Source organism: Scyliorhinus torazame, chromosome 17, assembly GCF_047496885.1.
Source record: "Scyliorhinus torazame isolate Kashiwa2021f chromosome 17, sScyTor2.1, whole genome shotgun sequence".
Taxonomy (NCBI): Eukaryota; Metazoa; Chordata; class Chondrichthyes; order Carcharhiniformes; family Scyliorhinidae; genus Scyliorhinus; species Scyliorhinus torazame.
This window is the reverse complement of record NC_092723.1, coordinates 92,592,619-92,616,097: the sequence shown is the minus strand read 5'-3', so window position 1 is coordinate 92,616,097 and position 23,479 is coordinate 92,592,619. Positions and strand designations below refer to the sequence as shown.

The following is a 23,479-nucleotide window of genomic DNA, read 5'->3' as shown; positions in this document are numbered from 1 at the left end:
TACACTCGCCTCTGAGCTTTATTCGGAGGTGCACTCCACTCTGAGCTCTATTCGGAGGTGCACACGCTCCGAGCTCTAATCGGAGGTACACTCGCTTCTGACTCTATTCAGAGGTCCACTCGTCTCCGAGCTCTATTCTGAGGTACACTCGCCTCTGAGCTTTATTCGGAGGTACACTCGCCTCTGAGCTTTATTCGGAGGTACACTCGTCTCCAAGCTCTCTGCAGAGGTGCACTGGCCACTGAGCGCTATTCTGAGCTACACTCGTCTCCGAGCTCCATTCAGAGGTACATTCGCCTCTGAGCTCTGATCGGAGGAACACCCACCTCTGAGCTCTATTTTGAGGCACACTCGCCACTGAGCGCTATTCGGAGGTACCCTCCTCTCCGAGCTCTATTCTGAGGAACACTCGTCTCCGAACTCCATTCAGAGGTACACTCGCCCGTGAGCTATATTCGTAGGTACTCTCGCCTCTGAGCTTGATTCAGAGGTGCACTTGCTCTGAGCTATTCGGAGGTACCCTCGCCTCCGAGCTCTATTCTCAGGTACACTCGTCTCCGAGCTCTATTCAGAGGTACACTCGCCTCTGAGCTCTACGCGGAGGTGCTCACGACTCCGAGCTCTCTTCAGAGTTGCACTCACCTATGAGGTCTATTCGGAGGTACACTCGCTTCCGAGCTCTATTCAGAGGTACACACTCCTCAGGGCTCTATTCAGAGGAACACTCGCCTGCGAGCTCCATTCAGAGGCACACTCGCCTCTGATCTATATTCGGAGGTACACTTGCATTCAAGCTCTATTCAGAGGTGCACTTGCCTCTGAGCTCTATTCAGAGGTACCCTCGCCTCCGAGCTCTATTCTCAGGTACACTCGTCTCCGCGCTCTATTCGGAGGTACACTCGCCTCTGAGCTCTACGCGGAGGTGCTCACGACTCCGAGCTCTCTTCAGAGTTGCACTCACCTATGAGCTCTATTCGGAGGTACACTCGCTTCTGAGCTCTATTCGGAGGTACACTCGCCTCCGAGCTCTATCCGGAGGTACACCTGCTTCTGACCTCTATTCAGAGGTGCACTCCACTCTGAGCTCTATTCGGAGGTGCACACGCTCCGAGCTCTAATCGGAGGTACACTCACTTCTGACTCTATTCAGAGGGACACTCTCCTTGGAGCTCTATTCGGAGGTACACTCGCCTCTGAGCTCTATCCGGAGGTACACTCGCTTCTGACCTCTATTCGGAGGTACGCTCGTCTCTGAGCTCTATTCGGAGGTGCACACGCCTCCGAGCTCTAATCGGAGGTACACTCGCTTCTGACCTCTATTCGGAGGTACACTCTCCTCCGAGCTCCATTCGGAGGGGCACACGCTCCGAGCTCTAATCGGAGGTACACTCGCTTCTGACCTCTATTCAGTGGTGCACTCGCCTCTGAGCTCTATTCGGAGAGACACTTGCCTCTCAGCTCTATTCGGTGGTACACTCGCCTCTGAGCTCTATTCCGAGGTGCACTCGCCTCTGAACTCAATTCGGAGGTACACTTGTCTCTGAACTCTATTCGGAGGGACACTGGCATCCGACCACTATTCAGAGGTACACTCGCCTCCAAGATCAATTCAAAGGTACACTCGCCTCTGAGCTCTCTTCGGAGGTGCACTCCCCTCTGAGCTCTATTCGGAGAGACACTTGCCTCTCAGCTCTATTCGGAGGTACACTCGTCTCTGAGCTCTATTCGGATGCACGCTCGCCTCTGAGCTCTATTCAAAGATACACTCGCATCTGAGCTCTATACGGAGGTACAATGGCCTCTGAGCTCTATTCTGAGCTACACTCACCTCTAAGCTGTATTCGGAGGTACACTTATCTCTGAGCTCTATTCGGAGGTACACGCGCCTCCGAGCTCAATTCAGACGTACACTCATATCTGAGCTCTATTCGGAGGTGCACTCGCTTCTGAGCTCTATTCAGAGGTATACTCGCCTCCGAGCCCAATTCAGTGGTACACTCGTATCTGAGCTCTATTCAGAGGTACACTCGTCTCCGAACTCAATTCGGACATAATCCCGCCTCCAAGCTCTATTGAGAGATACACTCGCCTCCGACCTCTATTCAGAGGTACACTCGCCTCTGAGCTCTATTCGGAGGTACACTCGCCTCTGAGCTCTATTCGGAGGTACACTCGTCCCTGAGCTCTATTCTAGAGGTACACTCGCCTCTGAGCTCTATTTAGTTGCACGCTCGCATCTGAGCTCTATTCAAAGATACACTCGCCTCCGAGCTCTATTCAGAGGTACACATTGCCTCCGAGCTCTATACGGAGGTACACTCATCTCTGAGCTCTAGTCAGAGGTACACTCGCCTACGAGCTACATTCAGAGGTACACTTGCCTTTGAGCTCTATTCAGAGGTACACTCGCCTCCGAGGTCTATTCGGAGGGACACTCACCTCTGAGCACTTTTCAGAGGTACTCTCGCCTCTGAGCCTTATTTGGAGGCACACCCGTCCTATATGGAGGTACCCTCGCCTCTGAGCTCTATTCTCAGGTACACTCGTCTCCGAGCTCTATTCGGAGGTACACTCTCCTCCGAGCTCTATTCGGAGGTACACTCGCCTCTGAGCTCTATTCAGAGGTACACTCACCTCAGAGCTCTAGTCAGCGGTACACATGCCACCGAGTGCTGTACAGGGGTACACTCGCCTCTGAGCTCTATTCAGAGGTACACTCGCCTCTGATCTATATTCGGAGGTACACTCACATCCAAGCTCTATTCAGAGGTACAGTCGCCTCTGATCTCTGTTCGGAGGTACACTCGCATCCAGGCTCTATTCAGAGGTACACTTGCCTCCTCTATTCTGAGCTGCACTCACCTCTGAGCTGTATTCAGAGGTACACTTATCTCTGAGCTCTATTCGGAGGTACACGCGCCTCCGAGCTCTATTCAGAGCTACACTTGCCTCCGAGCTCTATACGGAGGTACACTCATCTCTGAACTCTATTCAGAGCTACACTCACCTCTGAGCTCTATTCACCGCCTCAGGGCTCTAGTCAGAGGTACACCTGCCTACGAGCTCCATTCAGAGGTACACTTGCCTTTGAACTCTATTCGGAGGTAATCTTGCCTCCAAGCTCTATTCAGAGATACACTCGCCTCCGAGGTCTATTCGGAGGGACACTCACCTCTGAGCACTTTTCAGAGGTACTCTCACCTCTGAGCCTTATTTGGAGGCACACTCGTCCTATACGGAGGTACCCTTGCCTCCGAGCTCTATTCTCAGGTACACTCGTCTCCGAGCTCTATTCGGAAGTACACTGTCCTCCGAGGTCTATTTGGAGGTACACTCGCCTCTGAGCTCTATTCAGAGGTACACTCACCTCTTAGTTCTATTCGGAGGTACATTCACTTCTGACCTCTATTCATAGAACATAGAACTGTACAGCGCAGTACAGGCCCTTCGGCCCACGATGTTGCACCGACATGGGAAGTCAAAAAAACAAAAGCCATCTAACCTACACTATGCCATTATCATCCATATGCTTATCCAATAAACTTTTAAATGCCCTCAATGTTGGCGAATTCACTACTGTTGCAGGTAGGGCATTCCACAGCCTCACCACTCTTTGCGTAAAGAACCTACCCTGACCTCTGCCCTATATCTATTACCCCTCAGTTTAAGGCTATGTCCCCTCGTGCTATCCATTTCCATCCGCGGGAGAAGGCTCTCACTGTCCACCCTATCAAAACCCCCATTTTGTATACCTCTATTAAGTCTCCTCTTAACCTTCTTCTCTCTAACGAAAACAACCGCAAGTCCATCAGCCTTTCCTCATAAGATTTTCCCTCCATACCAGGCAACATCCTGGTCAATCTCCTCTGCACCAGCTCCAAAGCTTCCACGTCCTTCCTATAATGAGGTGACCAGAACTGTACGCAATACTCCGAATGCGGCCGTACCAGAGTTTTGTACAGCTGCAACATGACCATAAGACCATAAGACATAGGAGCGGAAGTAAGGCCATTCGGCCCATCGAGTCCACTCCGCCATTCAATCATGGCTGATTTCAACTCCATTTACCCGCTCTCTCTCCATAGCCCTTAATTCCTCGAGAAATCAGAATTTATCAACTTCTGTCTTAAAGACACTCAACGTCCCGGCCTCCACCGCCCTCTGTGGCAATGAATTCCACAGACCCACCACTCTCTGGCTGAAGAAATTTCTCCTCATCTCTGTTCTAAAGTGACTCCCTTTTATTCTAAGGCTGTGCCCCCGGGTCCTAGTCTCCCCTGCTAATGGAAACAACTTCCCTACATCCACCCTATCTAAACCATTCATTATCTTGTAAGTTTCTATTAGATCTCCCCTCAACCTCCTAAACTCCAATGAATATAATCCCAGGATCCTCAGACGTTCATCGTATGTTAGGCCTACCATTCCTGGGATCATCCGTGTGAATCTCCGCTGGACCCGCTCCAGTGCCAGTATGTCCTTCCTGAGGTGTGGGGCCCAAAATTGCTCACAGTATTCTAAATGGGGCCTAACTAATGCTTTATAAAGCTTCAGAAGTACATCCCTGCTTTTATATTCCAATCCTCTTGAGATGAATGACAACATCGCATTTGCTTTCTTAATTATGGACTCAACCTGCAAGTTTACCTTTAGAGAATCCTGGACTAGGACTCCCAAGTCCCTTTGCACTTCAGCATTATGAATTTTGTCACCGTTTAGAAAATAGTCCATGCCTCTATTCTTTTTTCCAAAGTGCAAGACCTCGCACTTGCCCACATTGAATTTCATCAGCCATTTCTTGGACCACTCTCCTAAACTGTCTAAATCTTTCTGCAGCCTCCCCACCTCCTCCATACTACCTGCCCCTCCACTTATCTTTGTATTATCGGCAAACTTAGCCAGAATGCCCCCAGTCCGGTCATCGAGATCGTTAATATATAAAGAGAACAGCTGTGGCCCCAACACTGAACCCTGCGGGACACCACTCGTCACCGGTTGCCATTCCGAAAAAGAACCTTTTATCCCAACTCTCTGCCTTCTGCCTGACAACCAATCGTCAATCCTTGCCTCAAATACCATAGGCCCTTATTTTACTCAGCAGTCTCCCGTGAGGCACCTTATCAAAGGCCTTTTGGAAGTCAAGATAGATAACATCCATTGGCTCTCCTTGGTCTAACCTATTTGTTATCTCTTCAAAGAACTCGAACAGGTTTGTCAGGCACAACCTCCCCTTACTAAATCCATGCTGACTTGTCCTAATCCGACCCTGCACTTCCAAGAATTTAGAAATCTCATCCTTAACAATGGATTCTAGAATCTTGCCAACAACTGAGGTTAGGCTAATTGGCCTATAATTTTCCATCTTTTTCCTTGTTCCCTTCTTGAACAGGGGGGGTTACAACAGCAATTTTCCAATCCTCTGGGACTTTCCCTGACTCCAGTGACTTTTGAAAGATCATAACTAACGCCTCCACTATTTCTTCAGCTATCTCCTTTAGAACTCTAGGATGTAGCCCATCTGGGCCCAGAGATTTATCAATTTTTAGACCTCTTAGTTTCTCTAGCACTTTCTCCTTTGTGATGGCTACCATATTTAACTCTGCCCCCTGACTCTCCGGAATTGTTGGGATATTACTCATGTCTTCTACTGTGAAGACTGACGCAAAGTACTTATTCAGTTCCTCAGCTATTTCCTTGTCTCCCATCACAAAATTACCAGCGTCATTTTGGAGTGGCCCAATGTCAACTTTTGCCTCCCGTTTGTTTTTAATGTATTTAAAGAAACTTTTACTATCATTCCTAATGTTACTGGCTAGCCTACCTTCAAATTTGATCCTCTCTTTCCTTATTTCTCTCTTTGTTATCCTCTGTTTGTTTTTGTAGTCTTCCCAATCTTCTGACTTCCCACTACTCTTTGCCACATTATAGGCTTTCTCTTTTGCTTTGATGCATTCCCTAACTTCCTTTGTCAGCCATGGCTGCCTAATCCCCCCTCTGATAACCTTTCTTTTCTTTGGGATGAACCTCTGTACTGTGTCCTCAATTACCCCCAGAAACTCCTGCCATTCTACTGCCTGTTCTACTGTCTTTCTCACTAGGCTCTGCTCCCAGTTGATTTTCGTCAGTTCCTCCCTCATGCCTCTGTAGTTACCTTTATTTAACTGTAACACCTTTACATCTGATTCTACCTTCATGACTCCGGAACTCAATCCCTCTACCAATAAAGGCCAACACTCCATAGGCCTTCTTCAAAACCCTATCAACCTGGGTGGCAACTTTCAGGGATCTCTGTACATGGACACCGAGATCCCTCTGCTCATCCACACTTCCAAGAACTTTACCGTTAGCCAAATATTCTGCATTCCTGTTATCATAGAATTTACAATGCAGAAGGAGGCCATTCGGCCCATCGAGTCTGCACCGGCTCTTGGAAAGAGCACCCTACCCAAGGTCAACACCTCCACCCTATCCCCATAACCCAGTAACCCCACCCAACACTAAGGGCAATTTTGGACACTAAGGGCAATTTATCATGGCCAATCCACCTAACCTGCACATCTTTGGACTGTGGGAGGAAACCGGAGCACCCGGAGGAAACGCACGCACACACGGGGAGGATGTGCAGACTCCGCACAGACAGTGACCCAAGCCGGAATTGAACCTGGGACCCTGGAGCTGTGAAGCAATTGTGCTAACCACTGTGCTACCGTGCTGCCCTTCCAAAGTTATTCCTTCCAAAGTGAATCACCTCACACTTCTCTACGTTAAACTCCATTTTCCACCTCTCAGCTCAGCTCTGCAGCTTATCTATGTCCCTCTGTAACCTGCAACATCCTTCCGCACTGTCGACAACACCACCGACTTTAGTGTTGTCTGCAAATTTACTCACCCACCCTTCTGCGCCATTCTCTAGGTCATCTATAAAAATGACAAACAGCAACGGCCCCAGAACAGATCCTTGTGGTACGCCACTTGTAACTGAACTCCATTCTGAACATTTCCCATCAACCACCACCCTCTGTCTTCTTTCAGCTAGCCAATTTCTGATCCACATCTCTAAATCACCCTCAATCCCCAGCCTCTGTATTTTCTGCAATAGCCTACCGTGGGGAACCTTATCAAACGCTTTACTGAAATCCAAATATACCACAACAACTTCTCTACCCTCGTCTACCTGTTCAGTCACCTTCTCAAAGAACTCGATAAGGTTTGTGAGGCATGACCTACCCCTCACAAAGCCATGCTGACTATCCCTAATCATATTATTCCTATCTAGATGATTATAAATCTTGTCTCTTATAATCCCCTCCAAGACTTTACCCACAACAGACGTGAGGCTCACCGGTCTATAGTTGCCGGGGTTGTCTCTACTCCCCTTCTTGAACAAAGGGACCACATTTGCTATCCTCCAGTCCTCTGGCACTATTCCTGTAGCCAATGATGACATAAAAATCAAGGCCAAAGGCTCAGCAATCTCTTCCCTGGCTTCCCAGAGAATCCTACGATAAATCCCATCAGGCTCCGGGCACTTATGTATTTTCAGCCTGTCCAGAATTGCCAACACCTCTTCCCTTCGTACCTCAATGCCATCTATTCTAATAGCCTGGGTCTCAGCATTCTCCTCCACAACATTATCTTTTTCCTGAGTGAATACTGACGAAAAATATTCATTTAGTACCTCGCCGATCTCTTCAGACACCACCCACAACTTCCCATCCCTGTCCTTGACTGGCCCTACTCTTACCCTAGTCATTCTTTTATTCCTGACATACCTATAGAAAGCTTTTGGGTTTTCCTTGATCCTACCTGCCAAATACTTCTCATGTCCCCGATTCAGAGGAACACTTGCCTACGAGCTCCATTCAGAGGTACAGTCGCCTCTGATCTATATTCGGAGGTACACTCGCATCCAAGCTCTATTCAGAGGTACACTTGCCTCCAAGCTCTATTCAGAGGTACACTCACCTCCGAGCTCTATTCAGAGGTACACTCATCTCTGATCTCTAGTCAGAGGTACACTCGCATCCGAGGTCTATTCGGAGAGACACTCACCTCTGAGCACTATTTGGAGGCACACTCGTCCTATTCGGAGGTACCCTCGCGTCCGAGCTCTATTCTGAGGTCCACTCGTCTCCGAGCTCTATTCTGAGGTACACTCGCCTCTGAGCTTTATTCGGAGGTACACTCGCCTCTGAGCTTTATTCGGAGGTACACTCGTCTCCGAGCTCTATGCAGAGGTGCACTGGCCACTGAGCGCTATTCTGAGCTACACTCGTCTCTGAGCTCCATTCAGAGGTACACTCGCCTCTGAGCTCTGATCGGAGGGACACCCACCTCTGAGCTCTATTCGGAGGCACACTCGCCACTGAGCGCTATTCGGAGGTACCCTCCTCTCCGAGCTCTATTCTGAGGTACACTCGTCTCCGAACTCCATTCAGAGGTACACTCGCCTGTGAGCTATATTCGTAGGTACACTCGCCTCTGAGCTTGATTCAGAGGTGCACTTGCCTCTGAGCTCTATTCGGAGGTACACTCGCCACCGAGCACTTTTCAGGGGTACACTCGACTCCAAGCTCTATTCAGAGATACACTTGCCTCCGACCACTATTCAGAGGTACACTAGCCTCTGTGGTCTATTCAGAGGGACACTCACCTCTGAGCACTATTCAGAGGTACTCTCGCCTTTGAGCTCATAAGAACATAAGAACTAGGAACAGGAGTAGGCCACTTGGCCCCTCGAGCCTGCTCCGCCATTTAATGAGATCATGGCTGATCTTTGTGGACTCAGCTCCACTCTCCGGCCCGTACACCATATCCCCAAATCCCTTTATTCTTTAGAAAGGTATCTATCTTTTTCTTAAAAACGTTTAAAGAAGGAGCCTCAACTGCTTCACTGGGCAAGGAATTCCAGAGATTCACAACACTTTGGGTGAAGAAGTTCCTCCTACACTCCGTCCTAAATCTACTTCCCCTTATTTTGAGGCTATGCCCCCTAGTTTTGCTTTCCCCGACCAGTGGAAACAACCTGCCCGCATATATCCTATCTATTCCCTTCATAATTTTATGTGTTTCAATAAGATCCCCCCGCATCCTTCTAAACTCCAATGAGCACAGTCCCAGTCTACTCAACCTCTAATCCCCTCAACTCTGGGATCAACCTAGTGAATCTCCTCTGCACTCCCTCCAGTGCCAATATGTCCTTTCTCAGGTAAGGAGACCAAAACTAAACGCAATACTCCAGATGCGGCCTCACCAATACCCTATACAATTGCAGCATAACCTCCCTAGTCTTGAACTCCATCCCTCTAGCAATGAAAGACAAAATTCGATTAGCCTTCTTAATCACCTGTTGCACCTGCACACCAACTTTCTGCGACTCGTGCACCAGCACGCCCAGGTCCCTCTGCACAGCAGCATGTTTTAACATCTTACTGTTTAAATAATAATCCATTCTGCTGTTATTCCTCCCAAAATGGATAGCCTCACACTTGGCAACATTGATTTCCATCTGCCAGACCCTAGCCCATTCACCTAACCTATCCAAATCCTTCTGCAGACTTCCGGTATCCTCTGCACTTTTTGCTTTACCACTCATCTTAGTGTCGTCTGCAAACTTTGACACATTGCACTTGGTCCCCAACTCCAAATCGTCTATGTAAATTGTGAACAACTGTGGGCCCAACACTGATCCTTGAGGGACCCCACTAGTTACAGGTTGCCAACCAGAGAAACACCCATTTATCCCCACTCTCTGCTTTCTGTTAGTTAACCAATCCTCTACCCATGCTACCACTTTACCCTCAATGCCATGCATCTTTAGTTTATGCAGCAACCTTTTGTGTGGCACCTTGTCAAAAGCTTTCTGGAAATCCAGATATACCACATCCATTGGCTCCCCGTTATCTACTGCACTGGTAACGTCCTCAAGAAATTCTACCAAATTAGTCAGACATGACCTACCCTTTGTGAACCCATGCTGCGTCTGCCTAATGGGACAATTTCCCTCCAGGTGCCCCGCTATTTCCTCCTTAATGATAGAAGTTAAGCTTACCGTACTATAATTACCCGCTTTCTGCCGACCTCCTTTTTTAAACAGTGGTGTCACGTTTGCTACTTTCCAATCCTCTGGGATCACCCCAGAGTCTAGTGAATTTTGATAAATTATCACTAGTGCGTTTACAATTTCCCTAGCCATCTCTTTTAACACTCTGGGATGCATCCCATCAGGGCCAGGAGACTTGTCTACCTTTAGCCCCATTAGCTTGCCCAATACTGCCTCCTTAGTGATGACAATCATCTCAAGGTCCTCACCTATCATATCTTTATTTCCATCAGTCACTGGCATGTTATTTGTGTCCTCCACTGTGAAGACTGACCCAAAAAACCTGTTCAGCTCCTCAGCCATTTCCCCGTCTCCTATTATTAAATTTCCCTTCTCATCTTCCAAAGGACCAATATTTACCTGAGCCACTCTTTTTTGTCTTATATATTTGTAGAAGCTTTTACTATCTGCTTTTATGTTCTGAGCCAGTTTACTTTCAGTCTACCTTACTCTTCTTTATCGCTTTTTTAGTAGCTTTCTGTTGTCCCCTAAAGACTTCCCAGTCCTCTAGTCTCCCACTAATTTTAGCCACTTTGTATGTTTTTTCCTTCAATTTGATACTCTCCCTCACCTCCTTAGATATCCACGGTCGATTTTTCCTCTTTCTACCGTCTTTCTTTTTTGTCGGTATGAACCTTTCCTGAACACTGTGAAAGATCGCTCGGAAGGTTCTCCACTGTTCCTCAACTGCTTCACCATGAAGTCTTTGCTCCCAGTCTACCTTAGCTAGTTCTTCTCTCATCCCATTGTAATCGCCTTTGTTTAAGCACAAAACACTAGTGCTTGATTTTACCTTGTCATCCTCCAACTGTATTTTAAATTCCACCATATTGTGGTCGCTCCTTCCAAGAGGATCCCGAACTATGAGATCATTAATCAATCCTGCCTTATTACACAGGACCAGATCTAGGACCGCTTGTTCCCTTGCAGGTGCGTACACTCGCCTCTGAGCTCTATTCGGAGGGACACTCGCTTCTGAGCTCTATTCAGAGGAACACTCGCCTCCCAGCTCTATTCGGAGGAACACTCGCATCTGAGCTCTGATCGGAGGTACAGTCGACTCTGAGCTCTTTTCGGAAAGAACACTCGCCTCCGAGCTCTATTCTGAGGTATACTCATCTCCGAGCTCTATTCGGAGGTACACACACTTCTGACCTCTATTCGGAGGTGCACTCGCCTCTGAGCTCTATTCGGAGGTGCACTCGCGAGCACTTCGGAGGTGCACTCGCGTCTGACCTCTATTCGGAGGTGCACTCGCCTCCGAGCTCTACTCAGCGGTACACTCGCCACCGAGCGCTGTTCAGAGGTACACTCACCTCAGTGCTCTGTTCAGAGGAACACTCGCCTCTAAGCTCTATCCAGAGGTGCACTCGCATCCAAGCTCTATTCAGAGGTACACTCGCCTCTGAGCTCTATTCGGAGGTACACTCGCCTCCGAACTCTATTCAGAGATACACTCGCCTCCGACCACTATTCAGAGGTACACTCGCCTCCGAGGTCTGTTCGGAGGGACACTCACCTCTGAGCCCTATTTAGAGGCACACTCGCCCTATTCGGAGGTACCGTCGCCTCCGAGCTCTATTCAGAGGCACACTCGCCTCAGAGATCTATTCGAAGGAGCACTCACCTCAGAGCACAATTCGGAGGTACACTCTTCTCTGAGCTTGATTCAGAGGTGCACTCGCCTCTGAGTTCTGATCGGAGGTACAGTCGACTCTGAGCTCTTTTCGCAAAGTACACTCGCCTCCGAGTTCTATTCTGAGGTATACTCATCTCCGAGCTCTATTCAGAAGTACACTCACCTCTGAGCTCTATTCGGAGGTGCACTCGACTCTGAGCTCAATTCGGAGGTGCAGTCGCCTCCGAGCTCTAGTCAGTGGTACACTTGCCACCGAGCGCTGTTCAGGGGTACACTCACCTCCGAGCTCTATTCAGAGGTACACTCGCCAAAGGGCTCTATTCAGAGGTACACTCGCCTACGAGCTCCATTCAGAGGTACACTCGCCTCTGAACTCTATTCGGAGGTACACTCGCATCCAAGCTCTATTCAGAGGTATACTCGCCTCTGAGCCTTATTTGGAGGCACACTCCTCTGAGCTCTGATCGGACGTACAGTCAACTCTGAGCTCATTTCGGAAAGTACACTCGCCTCCGAGCTCTATTCTGAAGTATACTCGTCTCCGCGCTCTATTCGGAGGTACACTCACCTCCGAGCTCTATTCAGAGATGTATTCGCCTCTGAGCTCTATTCAGAGGTACACTCGCCTCTCAGCTCTATTCGGAGGTACACCCGCATACGAGCTCTATTTGGTGGAACACTCGCCTCAGAGCTCTATTCAGAGGTACACTCGCCTCTGAGCTCTATTCGGAGGTACACTCGCCTCCGAGCTCTATTCTGTGGTCCAATCGCCTCCGAGCTCTATTCAGAGGTACACTCTCCTCTGAGCTCTAATCGGAGGTGCACTCGCCTCGGAGCTCTTTTGGGTGGTACACTCATCTCCGTGCTGTATTCAGAGGTACACTCGCCTCTGAGCTCGATTCAGAGGTACACTCGCCTCTGAGCTCTATTCAGACGTACACTCGCCTCCGAGCTCTATTCAGTGGTCCAATCGCCTCCGAGCTCTATTCAGAGGTACACTCTCCTCTGAGCTCTAATCGGAGGTGCACTCGCCTCGGAGCTCTTTTGGGTGGTACACTCACCTCCGTGCTGTATTCAGGGGCACACTCGCCTCTTGAGCTCGATTCAGAGGTACACTTGCCTCTGAGCTCGATTCAGAGATGCATTCGCCTCCGAGTTCTATTCGGAGGAACACTCACCTCTGAGCACTATTCAGAGGTACTCTCGCCTCTGAGCTCTATTTGGAGGAACAATCGCCTCCGAGCTCTATTCGGAGGGTCTTTCATAGAATTTGCAGTGCAGAAGGAGGCCATTCGGCCCATCGAGTCAGCACCGGCTCTTGGAAAGAGCACCCTACCCAAGGTCAACACCTCCACCCTATCCCCATAACCCAGTAACCCCATCCAACACTAAGGGAAATTTGGACACTAAGGGCAATTTATTATGGCCAATCCAACTAACCTGCACATCTTTGGTAATGCCCCCTAGTAATTGACCCCTCTGCCCCGGGGAAAAGCCTCTGACTATCCACTCTGTCTATGCCCCTCATAATTTTGTAGACCTCTATCAGGTCGCCCCTCAACCTCCTTCGTTCCAGTGAGAACAAACCGAGTTTATTCAACCGCTCCTCATAGCTAATGCCCTCCATACCAGGCAACATTCTGGTAAATCTCTTCGCACCCTCTCTAAAGCCTCCACGTCCTTCTGGTAGTGTGGTGACCAGAATTGAACACTATACTCCAAGTGTGGCCTAACTGAGGTTCCACACAGCTGCAACATGACTTGCCAATTCTTATACTCAATGCCCCGGCCAATGAAGGCAAGCATGCCGTATGCCTTCTTGACTACCTTCTCCACCTGTGTTGCCCCTTTCAGTGACCTGTGGACCTGTACTCCTAGAACTCTCTGACTTTCAATACTCTTGAGGGTTCTACCATTCACTGTATATTCCCTCCCTGCATTAGACCTTCCAAAATGCATTACCTCACATTTCTCCGGATTAAACTCCATCTGCTATCTCTCCGCCCAAGTCTCCAAACAATCTAAATCCTGCTGTATCCTCTGACAGTCCTCATCGCTATCCGCAATTCCACCAACCTTTGTGTCGTCTGCAAACTTACTAATCAGACCAGTTACATTTTCCTCCAAATCATTTATATATACTACAAACAGCAAAGGTCCCAGCACTGATCCCTGCGGAACACCACTGGTCACAGCCCTCCAATTAGAAAAGCATCCTTCCATTGCTACTCTCTGCCTTCTATGACCTAGCCAGTTCTGTATCCACCTTGCCAGCTCACCCCTGATCCCATGTGACTTCACCTTTTGTACTCGTCTACCATGAGGGACCTTGTTAAAGGCCTTACTGAAGTCCACTGCCCTACCTGCATCAATCATCTTTGTGACCTCCTCGAAAAACTCTATCAAGTTAGTGAGACACGACCTCCCCTTCACAAAACCATGCTGTCTCTCACTAATACGTCCATTTGCTTCCAAATGGGAGTAGATCCTGTCTCGAAGAATTCTCTCCAGTAATTTCCCTACCACTGAAGTAAGGCTCACCGGCCTGTACTTCCCTGGATTATCCGTGCCACCCTTCTTAAACAGAGGAACAACATACCACAGGACATACACTCATCTCTGAGCTCTATTCAGAGGTAGCCTCGCCTCTGAGCTCTATTCGGATGTACACGCGCCTCCGAGCTCTATCCGGAGGGTCACTCTCCTCTGAGCTTATTCAGAGGTACACTCACCTCTGAGCTCTGATCGGAGGGCCACTCACCTCTTGAGCACTATTCAGAGGTACTCTCGGGTCTGAACTCTATTCGGAGGGACACTCGCCCCGAGCTCTCTTCAGAGGTACAGTCGCCTCCGAGGTCTATTCGGAGGAACACTCACCTCTGAGCACTATTCAGAGGTACTCTCGCCTCTGAGCCCTATTCGGAGGTACCCTCGCCTCTGAGCACTATTTAGAGGTACACTCGCCCCCGAGCTCTATTCAGAGGTACAGTCGCCTCCGAGCTCTATTCGGAGGTCCTCTCGTCTCTGATCCCTATTCGGAGGTACACTCGTCTCTGAGCTCTAATCTGAGGTACACTCGTCTCCGAGCTCTATTTGGAGGTACACTCATCTCCGAGCACTATTCGGAGGTACACTCGCTTCTGAGCTCTATTCGGAGGTACACTTGCCTCAGAGCTCTATTCGGAGGTACACTCGCCTCCGAGCTATTTTCGAAAGTACACTCGCCTCCGAGCTTTAAGCGGAGGTACTCTTGCCTCTGAGCTCTATTCAGAGTAGCCTCGCCTGTGAGCTCTATTCGGAGGTACACTCGCCTCCGAGCTCTATTCGGAGGGACACTCGCCTCCGAGCTCTATTCGGAGGGACACTCGCCTCCGAGCTCTATTCGGAGGGACACTCGCCTCCGAGCTCTATACAGAGGTACATTCGCCCCTGCGCCCTATTCGGAGATACACTCACCTCCGAGCTCTATTCAGAGGTACACTCTCCTCTGAGCTCAATTCAGAGGTGCACTCACCTCTGAGCTCTATTCAGGGTTGCACTCTCCTCCAAGTTCAATTCGGGGGTACACTCGCCTCTGAGCTCTATTCAGAGGTACACTCGCTTTGAGCTCTATTCGGAGGTGCACTCGCCTCTGAGCTCTATTCGCAGGTTCACTCGCCTCTCAGCTCTATTCGGAGGTGTACTCGCCTCTGAGCTCTATTCGCAGGTTCACTCGCCTCTGAGCTCTATTCGCAGGTGCACTCGCCTCTGAGCTCTATTCGGAGGTGCACTCGCCTCTGAGCTCTATTCGGAGGTGCACTCGCCTCTGAGCTCTATTCCGAAGTGCATTCGCCTCTGAGCTCTATTCGCAGGTGCACTCGCCTCTGAGCTCTATTCCGAGGTGCATTCGCCTCTGAGCTCTATTTGCAGGCGCACTCGCCTCTGAGCTCTATTCCGAGGTGCATTCGCCTCTGAGCTCTATTCGCAGGTGCACTCGCCTCTGAGCTCTTTTCCGAGGTGCAGTTCCCGGTGCATGCCTTCTGAAGCCAGTCATGGTTTGCACCATTCTGACATTTTTTTTAAATTTGCTCATGTCATGTGGGCGTCACTGGCTGGGACAGCATTTATTGCCCTTCCCTAATTGCCCTTTGAGGGGTATAGAATAAAGAATAAAGAACAATGTACAATACAGCACAGGCCCTTCGGCCCTCCAGGCCTGTACCAGTCATGATATCAACCTTGGCCAAATCCCCCAGCGGAAGTGCAGTATCCCTCTATACCCATCCTATCCATGTATCTGTCAATAAGCCTTTGAACGCCGTTAATGTATCTGCTTACACAACCTACCCTGGCAACGCATTCCAGGCACTCACCACCCTCTGCGTAAAAAGCCTGCCTCGTACGTGTCCTCTAAACTTTGTCCCACGGACCTTTAAACCCTGGTGATTGACCCCTCCACCCTGGGAATGAGTGCCTGCCAATCCACTCTTTCTATGCCCCTCCTAATCTTGTAGACCTCTATCGGTCAGTGTTTAGAAAACTCCAAAGTATATCATGGAGTTCACCTGACCTACAACTGTTTATTGATTTTGGTTATGATGAGCACAAGGGCCTACCTTTCAGGTGTTCTTCAACAGAGGCCTTAAGATCTTTTAATCAAAAACAAGCTCTATTCTACGAATTTAGGGAACATTTTTCTAAACACACACAGTAAGCATTTTTATCAACTACAAACATAAATACCCCACACAGGCACAGTTATATATGTATAACCCTAAATAAATGTCCCCCTTTAACAGTTCCAATTTAATAACAAGATCCCATAAACCAGTACCCCCTTTTTAAAGGTGTGACCCAGCACACAGCACTCAAGATCTGGTCTGGATGCTCTTGTTTCCTTTCCAAAACAGCAGGTTTGAATTCCTTCCAGAAAATAATTATTTATTTTCAAGTTATCAAGCAGTCTGGAAACAGCTTTTAAAATGAAGGTAGAGAGATAGGCCACAATATTCCTCTTTCTAAGTACAGCAGCCAAAAATGTGAACACGGAAGCACAAACCAGCCCCAAACGAAAGCGAAAGTCAAACCAACTCCCAGAGCCACAACCCAGCTCTACCCACACAATGACATGTGATAAGACAAAAACATTTGTTAAAGGGACACTCCCATGACACAGGTCACCCCTCGATCTCCGTCTTTCTAATGAAAACAGTCCGAGTCTATTCAGCCTCTCCACATAGCCAACACCCTCCAGTCCAGGCAATATCCTGGTAAACTTCCTCTGCACCCTCTCCAAAGCCTCCACAGCCTTCTGGTAATGTGGCGACCAGAATTGTGCGCAATATTCCAAGTGCGTTAAGAGTCACCCATATTGTCGTGGGTCTGGAGTTACATGTAGGCCAGACCAGGTCAGGATGGCAGATTCCGTTCCCAAAAGGACATTAGTGAAGCAAATGGGGTTTTACGACAATGAGCAATGGTTTCATGGTCATCATTAGACTTTTACGAGTGGGTTTACTTGCTAAGTCGAGCCAATTTGACTTAACACATTTTCCACAGTTCTCTAGTCTGGGCAGGATGAAGGATAATCCATTTGCTTTGTGGCAATGTTACGGGGAAGAGAGTGTTTTTATGCTTATCAACTGTTAAAAGGGGATCAGATACTCATTCTTGGAATATGTGAATTTCTCCACCTATTTACCGAACAATTTCAAGACAAGTATATTCAAAGTGAAAAATACAAAGTTGGCCATCTCATTACACTGTAATGTAATGTAATGTTTGGGGAAAATAAATATTACTGGTGAAAATATTAGCTTTGAGAATGCTGATGCAGGTCTTTGGAAATAATAGTCATCACCATTGCCCAAGAATGCAGATATCAGAGTTACAACTTAATAACAGACAAAAACAGTTTTTAAATAGTAGCTGTTAACCAATAAATAATTTTGCTTACATGTTCAATAATAATCATATACAGCAGCTGGTGTGATAGAGAGTAATCTGGACAATTCAAAGCCATCATCAGTCTACTGCATGTTTCCGTTTTCTGGCAAGAAACTCCATTATCCTCCCTTTTTTTAAAAGAATGAAGAAACATTTATTTTCAATGGATTATGAAAACGCCATCAACTCGTAGGAAATAGTAAACTAATCATCTGGTGCTTAAAATAAGTTTTTGTTTTTTAAACTTGTTTGCCAGCCAAGACCTTGTTGTACAGCTTCCCCCAAACTCACATACTGTGATATGGTACGAATTATGTAATGGTATGATGGGAAAACTGGTCAATGGGAAGACTGGTCAAAAGGTTTGATACAATACAAGAAAGACTGAAACTACTCATTCCAGCTCCCCAGACCCCTGTAAGGAATGCTGCCCTAACCATTTCAGACTGTAAGACTGATAAGACCAACTCTGCATAACTTGAAGTCTGAAAAGATCAGCGAAGGTCGAGCCATTCCAAAACACCGGACCTCGGCAACTCCTGATAAAACTAACTCGTCATAACCCAGGGCCGTAGGAATTAAAACAAGATAAGTTCAGGAAGAAACAATTCTATTCCGACCTTTCAATGTTCCCTCCAAGGACAAAATAATGGTATGAGTGATGTGACCAAAAATGGTCTGTTCTATGCTTCCGTTTGTATTTCCGATCAATTTCCTGACTATACTGTTGTCATGCAATCTTGATAATGATAATGTACAAATATTGAGCTAATTCTCTGCGAAAGCGTGGAACTTGCGAAAGACTCAGCAGTTTTGTTGACTGCTCTCTGACTTCAAGTTTCAGCCAGTACTGCATGCAGTTGTTTCGAAAATAAAACTTTGTTAGTCTGTCTTAACGAGTGTGTTAAATCTTTCTACTACAGAAGCGGGAAAATATTGACTTTTTCTGGGTCAAAGGCACTTCTTACAACCTTCCACAGCAGCTCCACGTCGACTGTTTCCTCCACACTTGCTTACTTCCAGCCTGTCCCAGCATCTCAGGTCGATGTACAGCCCAAAACTGCAAACTTATCTTTGATTATCTCTGAATTGGGAGCTCAGCATTGTACAGGCAGCTGGTATTAGACACCTTTGATAACATTATTTACCAGCTTTGCCCTCAAGGATCATGAGATGTTTCGCCCATCTCTCTATATAGGTAATAATTGTTGGGTACTTTCATCTACTACATTTAAATATCGTGGGTGGGATTCTCTGTCAGCTGACACCGGAATCGGGAAATGCGATTGGGCGGAGAATCGGTTTTGACTCCAAAATCATGGCGGGTGCCAGTTTCACGCCAAATCGCAATTCTCCAGTGCCTCGACAACGGTGTCAGTGCATTCCAAAACACACGTACAGTAAACGCCATTGACATATCATTAGCGTGCCTGACCGGGTATTCTCCGGGGCATCCGCGATTCTCCGCCTTCCCCACGGCAAATTCCCGATGGCGGGATTCACTTGTGCTTTTAAAAATTGTGAAACAGGCACCTGTCTGCTGAGGTAGAGACAGGGGGTACGGAAAGTCTCCAACATCACCATAGTTTGCTGACAGCCAGGAGGTGGGCTGTGGGGTTGGGGTGGACGGGCACAGTATGTCATTGCCGCGGCTTGAAAGGCAGCCAAGCAGCTGTGCATGCTGACTGCCCACTGTGAACTTAGGGCCCCACCAGGCCACCCCCTCTGTTCCCTTTGGCCCCAGCCGACCCATCAGCGGGATGGGCACGCTGCAGCGCAACCAATGCCATCTTGTTGGCTGGGATGAGTGTGTGTGGGGAGTGAATGTGTATATGCGGCTGCAGCTTGTCAGCCTCTCGAGTGTCAATCATGGACCTGGCGACTCCCTTATCTATTCTCATTGGATTTGATTGAGTTCCACGTAGCCCCGATGCTAGCCCCTCCATAGTCATTGAATCGGTCCCGTGCGGCGCCCGTTTTGCTGTCATGGAAGTCCACGAATCCTGCCCTGGAGTCAACACTCAGGAACGAAGAATCCATGTTCTCTTGATTTACTTACAAATTTATTTACAAGGCATCATCTTTTCCTCAAAGGATGGGTATTTACAATATCAAAGGCTTGTCAGCACCTTATGTTTCTTTTAATAAGCAGACACTGGAATGAGAAATTCTCCCATCGCGTCAATGGAGGAGTGTTTAACTAATTTTAAAAAAGACAAGTTTACAGTCTTAGAACATAGAACAATACAGCGCAGTACAGGCCCTTCGGCCCACGATGTTGCACCGAAACAAAAGCCATCTAACCTACACTATGCCATTATCATCATATGTTTATCCAATAAACTTTTAAATGCCCTCAATGTTGGCGAGTTCACTACTGTAGCAGGTAGGGCATTCCACGGCCTCACTACTCTTTGCGTAAAGAACCTACCTCTGACCTCTGTCCTATATCTATTACCCCTCAGTTTAAAGTTATGTCCCCTCGTGCCAGCCATATCCATCCGTGGGAGAAGGCTCTCACTGTCCACCCTATCCAACCCCCTGATCATTTTGTATGCCTCTATTAAGTCTCCTCTTAACCTTCTTCTCTCCAACGAAAACAACCTCAAGTCCATCAGCCTTTCCTCATAAGATTTTCCCTCCATACCAGGCAACATCCTGGTAAATCTCCTCTGCACCCGCTCCAAAGCTTCCACGTCCTTCCTATAATGCGGTGACCAGAACTGTACGCAATACTCCAAATGCGGCCGTACCAGAGTTCTATACAGCTGCAACATGACCTCCCGACTCCGGAACTCAATCCCTTTACCAATAAAGGCCAACACTCCATAGGCCTTCTTCACAACCCTATCAACCTGGGTGGCAACTTTCAGGGATCTATGTACATGGACACCTAGATCCCTCTGCTCATCCACACTTTCAAGAACTTTACCATTAGCCAAATATTCCGCATTCCTGTTATTCCTTCCAAAGTGAATCACCTCACACTTCTCTACATTAAACTCCATTTGCCACCTCTCAGCCCAGCTCTGCAGCTTATCTATATCCCTCTGTAACCTGCTACATCCTTCCACACTATCGACAACACCACCGACTTTAGTATCGTCTGCAAATTTACTCACCCACCCTTCTGCACCTTCCTCTAGGTCATTGATAAAAATGACAAACAGCAACGGCCCCAGAACAGATCCTTGTGGTACTCCACTTGTGACTGTACTCCATTCTGAACATTTCCCATCAACCACCACCCTCTGTCTTCTTTCAGCGAGCCAATTTCTGATCCACATCTCTAAATCACCTTGGATAAGATAAGTCACCATAGTCCCAGATGACCATAGGCTGTTTTCCCCTTTGAGGGGGAGAGCTGATGGTGGTGGTTTAACCTGAGGATCAGCATACCTCAGGCAAGTGAGAAGGTGGGGTCGTCATGAATGACCTCAGCCGGTACGGGAATTGAAACCGCTCTGTTGGCATCACTCTGCATCACAAACCAGCTGTCCTGCCAACTGAGCTGAACCAGCCAGTTTACAATCTAGATTGATGTCATCTCCTAATGGTGACATTAGGCCCAAGTCTCAATTTGCATAACCCATTGCAAATATTGCATATAATGTCAGTTGAATGGAGACATTGGCCCCTAGTCGCCACATTCTGGCACCTGTTCAGGTGTATAGAGGGAGAATTCAGATACAGAAGCATATAGATCAGTTGGAGACTTGGGCGGAGAGATGGCAGATGGGGTTTAATCCGGACAACTGTGAGGTAATGCATTTTGGAAGATCTAATACAGGTCACTGTAAGTGGCAACACAGGTGGAGAAGGTAACAAAGAAGGCAAACAGGATCGGACTTCGAGGTAGCAGAAAGGAGTGAGTGGTCGCACACAGGAATTAAACACTAATCGAGCCAGAACTTGCGGAAGTGCATGATGCATGATCAATTGCACAAAGACTAAAGTTGGGTACAACTGTGGCTTTATTACAGTCAGATTTGTGGCCTCCTGCTGCAGCTGGCGAAATGGCAGGGGACTGGAGGTCATGCATATTTATACAGTTCTCCGTGGGCGGAGCCTGCCGGCAGGAGCTACCGGCGAACCTGTAGTGCAGGTCCTACCTTACATCTCCTATTACAGTGGTTCACCACAGTGCAGCCACTCCCACGCTCACATCATGTGAGTTTACCGTCTGCAATTGACTATTATCATGCTTTTGGCATTGATCTCCCATTGATCTTTCATTAACCAATCCTCTTGTGAACTTCAGCTCATCCAAAGCTTGGCTGCCCAGATCCTAACTCTAACCTAATCTATGCTCACCCAACTATCTTATATTTATCTATATATGTTAGTTTCTGGTCCTATCAAATCTCTACTTTATCTTCATGATTAAACCCATTCATATCCAGAATCAACTATCCTTGATTGTTGTAAAATTCCACCTGGTTCACTAATCATTTTTAGGGAAGGAAATCTGCCACCCTAACCTGGTCTGGCCGATATGTGACTCCAGACCCACAGCAATTGGTTTACTCTTAAGTTTCCCCAGTTCAAAGGTAATTAGGGACGAATAAAAATGAAAACAAACTCCTGAACCCTGATGGTAAAATTCACTGTGGAATAAAATATTTTTTTTTAACATATTTTGTAGACTCTAGAAAATTAAAACGTCCTCAAAGATATTTATTTAACGTTAGAAGAATTGTTTAAAGTTTAACATTCTCAAGGGTTATTTGAGTAGAACAGTAAGATTTGTTTTGTCTATTATAGACATCAGTTCTGTGGTGTTCCTTGTGTTGCTTATTTCAGGAACCTTGGCGTAGTGTTCACAAAGACCACAAAATAGCTTTAACTTAAACAACGCTATGAATTTACTAATACTACTAACTTGGATTCGACATACTCCTAAAGAATACACAGTTGAAAATGTAATCATGATGCCCCCGGAAGGTAGGGAGGTGGAGGTAGTGATCGCAATGGATGCAGAAAAGGCTTTTGATCGGGTAGAATGGGATTATCTGTGGGAGGTACTGGGACGATTCGGATTTGGGCGGGGCTTTATTGACTGGGTCAGGTGACTGTATTAGGCTCCTGTGGCAAGTGTACAAATAGGGCAACTTCGGACTATTTTAGTCTGCGCCGGGGGCCGAGACAGGGATGCCCCCTCTCTTCACTTAGAGCAGCCCTTAGAATTTTGGCGGGAGCGGCGTGCAGGGGCCTGTCGGGAGGTGAGTATTTGCTTTAAAAACACTTACCTGGTCCCGTTTCTGTTCTTCTTTTCTGTGTTATTTTTAAAATATAAGGCGGGAACCGGAAGTTCGACCCGGAACCGGAAGTTCGCCCCGCGGACTTCTGTGAAGGTCCCCCCCACCAATAAATTCTGGTGGAGAGAAAACCCGAGACACTACACGTGTAGTGTCTCCCACCCGCCCTCCTCCTCTAACCTAATAATAAGACCCATTGGTGTGAGGTAAGTGCCATATTTACATTATTATTATTTATTTTTTATTTTTTTTAAATGTATTTATTAATCAGATCTTGGTTGGAAGTTAGAGGGATGGCAGGGAAGGGAGTGCAATGTTCCTCCTGCAGGATGTTTGAGGTGAGTGTCCCTGCTGATTTTACCTGCAGGAAGTGCAGCCATCTCCAGCTCCTCCAAGACCGAGTTAGGGAACTGGAGCTGAAGTTGGATGAACTTCAGATCATTCGGGAGGCAGAGGGGGTCATAGATAGCAGCTTCAGGGAATTAGTTACACCAAAGATTGGAGATAGATGGGTAACTGTAAGAGGGACTGGGAAGAAGCAGTCAGTGCAGGGAC

At 47.7% G+C, this 23,479-nt stretch overlaps 1 protein-coding gene across 3 annotated transcripts in view; it reads right to left on the bottom strand.

Moving 5' to 3' along the window:
* Positions 1–23,479, bottom strand: part of c17h16orf89 (chromosome 17 C16orf89 homolog) — a 203,035-nt gene that overhangs the window by 113,980 nt on the left and 65,576 nt on the right. For all 3 annotated transcript variants that reach the window (XM_072480749.1, XM_072480748.1, XM_072480747.1), the window contains one exon: positions 17,677–17,794. In XM_072480749.1, the coding sequence (XP_072336850.1) occupies positions 17,677–17,794 (118 nt within the window). The remainder of the gene's footprint in view (positions 1–17,676; positions 17,795–23,479) is intronic.